The 7176-nt window shown below is 38.9% G+C and overlaps 1 protein-coding gene across 1 annotated transcript in view; it reads left to right on the forward strand.

Annotated features, from left to right (window-relative positions):
• The window catches only part of LOC101992253 (cell surface glycoprotein CD200 receptor 2), a 13864-nt gene extending 11543 nt beyond the window's left edge, over positions 1 to 2321 (forward strand). The window contains exon 5 of the mRNA XM_013351854.1: positions 2156 to 2321. Within this exon, the coding sequence (XP_013207308.1) occupies positions 2156 to 2321 (166 nt within the window). The remainder of the gene's footprint in view (positions 1 to 2155) is intronic.
• The last annotated feature ends 4855 nt before the right edge of the window (positions 2322 to 7176 follow it).

The following is a 7176-nucleotide window of genomic DNA, read 5'->3' on the forward strand; positions in this document are numbered from 1 at the left end:
TAAAAGAGCCATAGGACCAGAAAATCTACTACATGATTCTCTCTCCTTAACTTATTGAATAGAACAACAGTAGCACAGACACTAATGTCAATAATTAATAAAAGGGACCTCCTGAAATTGAAAAGTTTCTGTAAGGCAAAGGATACTGTAAATAAGACAAAACAGTGGCCTACAGAATGGGAAGAGATATTCACCAACCCCATATCTGACAGAGACCTAATCTCCAAATAAATAAAGAGCTCAAGAAACTAGACATCAACCAAATAATCTATTTTTAAAAATGGGGTACAGACCTAAACAGAAAATTCTCTCTGTTGAATCTCAAATGACTGAGAAACACCTAAGGATCTGATCAATATCCTTAGTCATAGAGAAGTGCAAGTCAAACTGACTCTGATTTCCATCTGACACCTGTCAGAATGGCTAAGATTTAAAAAAGGAAGGACTGCTTATGCTGGAGTGGATGTAGACAAGAGGAACAGCCTTTCATTGCTGATAGGAGTGCAAACTTTTATAGCCACTTTGGGAATGAATTTGTCAGTTTCTCAGAAAACTGGGAATTAATGTACTTCAACATCCAGCTGTATCACTCCTGGGCATATACCCAAAGGATGCTCAATCATGCCACAATGAAAGTTGCTCAACTATTTTCACAGCAGCTTTATTTGTAATAGCCAGAATCCAGAAACAACCCTCAACCAAATAATGGATAAAGAAAATGTGATATATTTACACAATTGAGTATTACTCTTCTGTTTAAAACAATGAGAAACAGGAAATTTGAAGGCAAACGAATGGAACTAAAATAGCATCATCCTGAGAGAGGTAATCTACACCTAGAAAAACAAATATGGTATGGATCCACTCATAAGTGGATACGATATTAACTTTAAAATAAAGGATAATCATGCTACAATCCACAGACCCAGAGAGGGTAGGTAACAAGGAGGACCCAAGATCAGACACATGGATGTCCCTGGAAAGGGGAAATAGAAGGGATGTCGTGGGTGGACTGAGGGTGGGTGAGCATGGGCACTTGAGGAATTGGTTTGGGGAGTGGGCGAAGGTTGGGAATACTGGAAGGGTGGCTTTTGGGGATCAGGCAGAAACCTGATGAAAGGGTAACTCTCAAGAATTACAAGGATGATCCCAGCTAAGACTCCTAGCAATAGTGAATACATATCCTGAACTGGTCATTTCCTATGATCAGATAGGTGACTACCCCAAATGTTTGAATGTAATTGGATCCCATAATTACACAGAGAACAGCACTATAAGGTGTGGCTATGCTGGAGTGAGTATGGTCTTCTTGGAGGAAGTGTCTCACTGTGGAGGTAGGCTTTGTTTGAGGTTTCCTATGCTCAGAAACTGTCTACTGAGGCAGCTGACTTATTGTTGCCTGCAAGGTGTAGGACTCTCAGCCCCAGCACCACATCTGCCTGCATGCTGCCATGCTCCCTGTTGTGATGAAAATGGACCAAACCTCTGAAACAGTAAACAAACCACTCTAATTAAATGCTGTCTTATTAAGAGTTGCCATGCTCAGTTTTTCTCTTCACAGCAGTGAAGATACTAACTAAGTTATCCCTAGACTAAGAATTATAGATAACTAAGGGTTACTGAGAAGGGGGTGAAGTAGTCTTCTCCAGAGATGGCCCCCTTAGTTGGTTATCCAATACTAAGTGTCCAGTTCTGAAATCATGCACATTCAAGCTACACTAAATAAACAAAGCATAATTAACAAAACAGATTGTATTTGCATATTTTATAAAAATAGGCAACTAAATCAATTCATAAGAAGAGGCTAGGAATTTAAGAGGAAGCATTGAAAGGTTCGAGTAAATAGTAGGAATGGGTAGAAAAAATGCAATCATACTGTTATAAAAATGAATATAAGTTTGCATGAAACCTTCTTCCTTATATAACTGGGAAGTATTAACAATACTTAGTGTGCATCTATTCACTGTAAAATATTTGTCAGTGCCTATTAAGCACAAAAGGTGGACTAGGTTACTAAATTAGATCATGAAATAATGATATCTGAATATCATTTAATTTGAATTATAATTGATAAGGTTTTCTGGTTTGGGTATTCCCTAAAACATTAGGAGTACTGTAAGTGATTTTACAGCTGTTTGTCTTAATTCTTGATGAGAACCATTATTGAACTGACTTGCCCTTTACCCTTGCCTGCAGTTACAGGTGTCACCAGCACGCTGCATTCCCTGCTGACCATTCTCTATCTGAAACTTTCCCTTCTGGGGATTATTCTGCTTATTGTAGGATTTGCTTTCTTCCAGAAGAGAAATTATTTCAGGTAGGAATAGAAACTGAAATGTTAAGACTCCTTAGATGAAAACATTGTCAAAAGTTTGAGTTCACAATGGACTGGGAAGGTATGTTATATGACCCCATCATGGTTGTTCCTTCAGCTCTTCTACAGCACCAGGCTTTCCTTAAATAATGGAGGCCAGGCTTAGGTACCCACAGCACTGTCAAAAGTGTCTGCATCACTGCAGTTCTGTTGTGATCCAGCTGCCCTCACTCCCCCTGACCGACCGTGGAACTTCCTTGTGGTCTGTAATTGACAAGGATGTTTGTGTTCTTTCTGGCAGGTGGGTCTCCACAGAAGTAGTAGAGGTATAAAAGGTTGCTGGGCAAAATAAAGGTTGCTATTCTTCCACCAGAAAAGAAGCCTCCGTGTGTCAATCCCAGCACCTCCCGTCAGTCTTGGCTATCCAGGCTGCGCTGACCACAGCACAGTTCTGAGGAGGGACTTAGCCTGGCCTTCTCTTTCAGGAACCAGTGGTAGAAATGAAGTTGCTGGAACTTTATGAATTTATTTACAAATTTCTTGACTCCCATGGGTTTCTGTTCATTCCTGTTTAATTGTATTTTATAATATTTGTTTTTGTTTATTTCTAGAAAATGAAAATCTAGCTTTCTGAAGCTCATTAGTCTGATGACACAGTACAAGAAAACAGCCATTTGCCATCTCCTTTCTCACTGACATCCAGCTTACCTGCTCCTGATGTCTTCATGGTTGTTAGAAGTTGTATGTCAGCCTGCAGCCATGCAGTATGAATATACAGGAAAAATCTTGGGTCTTACTGCCATGATTGGCTATCTACTCTCTTATTAGGGCTTAGCAAATGGTGAGCAACCATGCTGGATAGATTTCTGTCACCCACATCCTCCAGGTTAGCTTCTATCAACTTCTTGTTCCTAGCACATTTTATGTGATCATAAATGTTACACTATCAGATACCATGGCAAGCAAAATCTTCAAATTAGCCTCTAGCTAGCTTTTTTTCCTTGGTTGCTGCCAAGTATCTGGACAGTTGTCTTTTTCTGAAATTAATGATTGTATACATTGCTAGGGACCATTTTTTAAAATAAGTATCTCTGTAGTTTAGTAGATGCTAAAAGTTGAGCCCAGAGAAAGCACTGCCACTGCCACGGAGATAACACTGGAAATCCCTTTACTGTTTAGAATCTCAGGGTCTCAATCCCCTTTGCTGTCTCCAATGTGAATACAGGGTTTGGGGTTGTCAGTGAGGGTAAGGGTAACATACTGTTGAACCCTAACAACTGGAAACCAAGATTGTATCTTACATGAAACAGATTAGTCCTATAATAAAAAAAAATTTCAGGTAAAAGAATTATTTCTTGGGTAAAGGTGCAAGTGATTACTTTTTATTAAAAGTCTGGGTAAAAAATAAATGCCTGATTCTAGAAGATACCTGGATGGTAGCCTCAGGTGCTTCTTTAAAAGTTCAAGTCCTGTCCGTTTCACAGTCTAGTGTAGTTGACCAAGCCAGGGCAAAGAACAAATGGGTGCTGCTCTAAGCTACTGTTTTATTCTACAGTTCTGTTCTCAGAGTTGTTAATATTCAGTTTTGACTAGGGAGAGGATTGTATTTGGGATAATTTATGAGTCTATGCAGGAGTAGTAAACCCACCTGTTTAGTCCTATGAACACACTAACTTGTAGGAAGCCTTGACAATGTAGGCTAGTTTGTTTGAAGAAAAAGTTTATAGATTGGTGCACACTTAGAAAATCTCTGCACACAATAAATAGCAGGAATTTTTATTGACTTGTGGAATATTTGTTCAGATGTGTTGCATTTGTTTCTGCTCCAGAACATTTGTTTAATGATGCAAAGATGTGCTGCATTTTTTTTTGCATTGGGCTAATTCTGTGGTTAATTAATTTATTTGGTTAATGCTGTGTTTTCTGCATGAATAACCAGATTGGTCTACTAAAGAGCTGAACAGCCAACTGCTAGATAGAGAAAAAGAGACGGGACTGGCCTGCAAATTGAATAAATAGGAGGAGAAATCCAGGAAGGCACATCAAAGAAGTGAGAAAATAAGGGAGTAGGACACCAGGGGCCAGGCACCCAGCTACACAGCAGGAAAGAAAGGTGTCCAGAAAGGTAAAAGCCCAGAGGCAAAAGGTAGGCAGGATTATTTAAGTTAAGAGAAGTGGTCAAGAAACAAGCCAAGCTATGGCCAGGCATTTATAAGTAATAAGACTCCATCTGATTTATTGGGAGCTGGGTGGTGAGCCCCCAAAAGTGCAAAGAGCAAAGACATAAAAGTAAAAACTACTAACAACAAGGAACAGTGCTTATGTCAAAATTAGTGCCTATTTTGATAGTAGGACATCAGTATGTGTCAATCAGTAAATAAATTCATAACTGTCACTAAAACACATCTAAGGGATGAGCTCTTCTTATCTCCTTTTTCATCACAACATCTTTATGTTTAAGTCAGTGTATAAAGAGTTAAGAATCTAGTACTGTAATTCTGTAAGAGAACTAAGTTATGCAGGTGTAGAGAGAACAAGTCGCTTGGTTAGTTGTCTCTCTTCCCTGTTATACTTGTGTAAGACACTCCTCTTCATGACTGAATCTTCACACCACCTCTCTTGTCTTGTTTCTAGTAGATCCCAAAGTTTTTTCCATAAAGAGTTTATGGACAGTTTTCATTCACTCCAAATAGTTTTCTCTGGCCAATAAAAAGATACATGAATGGCAGTTTTTCAGTTTTGAGTTTGGGTCTCAAACGGTCCTGAGTGTTTCTCCTTTTCATTCAGTGGGACTATGGATGACCTACCTGCTGGAGGATAAGAAGAGAACACAGCTGCCCCATGTCAGTCAAGCCTTTCCTCTCTCTGTTGAGTCAGCTCAGGGATCCAAGAATATGCTTTCCTTCAAAGCCTTGAGCAAACTCAATCAAAATCATCAGACATGATGATCTGTACTAACCCTGACAAATGAACAGTCATTGCCAAAGAGTTCCTGTGTTTGCCTATCACATAGCACATTTGTGGCCTAAAGTAACTCACACATTGCTCAATAACATAGCTCCAATTATGTAAGGACAGACATAGATAGTAGCCTGTTTTAGTTTCACTTGCATCTGATCCTGACCATGAGTTCTGGCAAATGATAAGTGTGACATTTTCAGAACAGCCCTTTAGTGAAAGGGAAGGGTTTTCTTTTGCTTTCTAGTGTAGCTGTGAAACTGCAGTACAGGAGTGATACCTGCAGGACCCAGAGTAACTTGATCCATGGATAATGCTGAGGATGGAAGCTACTAATTGAAGAAAAAAAAAACAGAACAATGGAAAGACTTGGGCATGATGACTGTAGATTTGCCCCACCAGCCCTAGACCTATCTTAGTGTAATAGAGAATAAACCATGTTTTTCACAGTACTGCTATTTGGATTTTTACTTTGCACATAGCTGATATTAATTCTAATTGAAATAAATACTTAATTGGTCAATTTGGCAGTTTAGTATTATTAAAATTGGTTGTGTACTACTCATGTTCATATCATTTTGTTCTTCCCTTAAACGTAATACTCTTAGTGTTCCTGTTGCTATGAAGAGATACCATGACCATGACCAATCTTATAAAGTAAAATATTTAATTTTGGAGGCTTGTTTACATTTTCAGAGTTTCAGTTCATTTTCATCATTGTGGGCATGGTGGATGCAGGCAGATGTGGTGCTAGAGCAGTAGCTGAGAGTCCTACATCTTGTAGTCAACAGGAAGTCGACCGACACTGAACATAGCTCAAGTAAAAGGCACCTCAAAGCCTGCCCCCACAGTCACACACTTCCTTCACAAGGCCATACCTACTTCAACAATGCTACAACAGTTGTGTAGCTTGGTCTTCTTTTGAGACTCCTAACAGATGGAGAAGAACTCTGACTCTTGTTACCTACTTTTGGGAGCCTTTCTCTTACTGGGTCACCCCATTCAGCCTTAATAGGATAGGAGGTGCCAATCTTATTGCTTCTTGATATGCATGACTAGCTGATATACATGGGAGGCCTGTACTTTTCTGAAGAGAATGGAAAAGTTGAAGTGAGGGAAAGAGGGGAGGTTGGAGAGGAAGGCAGGAAGAAACCTTGTTTGGGCTGGGGGAAAAAGGAATCTAAAAATAAAGTCATGGAAAGATTAGAAATACCAACACCATACCTTAACACAGTAAATGCAGTTTACAGCAAGCTCATACCCAGCATCAACTCAAACAGAGGAAAATCCAGAGCAATTCCATTAAAATTAACAATAAATCAAGTTTCTCTACTCTCTCCATATCTATTCAATAAAGTACTTGAATTCCTAGCTATAGCACTAGGACAACAAAAAGAGAACAACGGGATACAGACTGGAAAGGAAAAAGTAAGACTTGGTTTTTGCAGCTCATATGATAGAATATATAAGTGGGTCCAAGAATTTTATCCGGGAGCCCCTACAGCTGATAAACACTTTCAGTGATGTGGCTGGATACAAGATTAACAAAAGAAAGAAAGAAAGAAATCCAAGAATTTTATCCGGGAGCCCCTACAGCTGATAAACACTTTCAGTGATGTGGCTGGATACAAGATTAACAAAAGAAAGAAAGAAAGAAAGAAAGAAAGAAAGAAAGAAAGAAAGAAAACAAATAGCCCTCCTTTACAAAAATGAGAAAGTAATCAATCACAGTAACCTACAATAATACAAAATATCTTGGGGGTAACTAACCAAGCATGGGAAAGCCTTGTATGACACAAATTCTTTTTTTTTGAATAAAAAAAATAGGAGAAGATATCAGAAGATAGATATTTGTCCCATGCTCTTGGATCAGTAGGGATTTTTTTATTTTTAACAAAGTAAAA

This window comes from Microtus ochrogaster, chromosome 2 (genome assembly GCF_000317375.1).
Source record: "Microtus ochrogaster isolate Prairie Vole_2 chromosome 2, MicOch1.0, whole genome shotgun sequence".
Lineage (NCBI taxonomy): Eukaryota > Metazoa > Chordata > Mammalia > Rodentia > Cricetidae > Microtus > Microtus ochrogaster.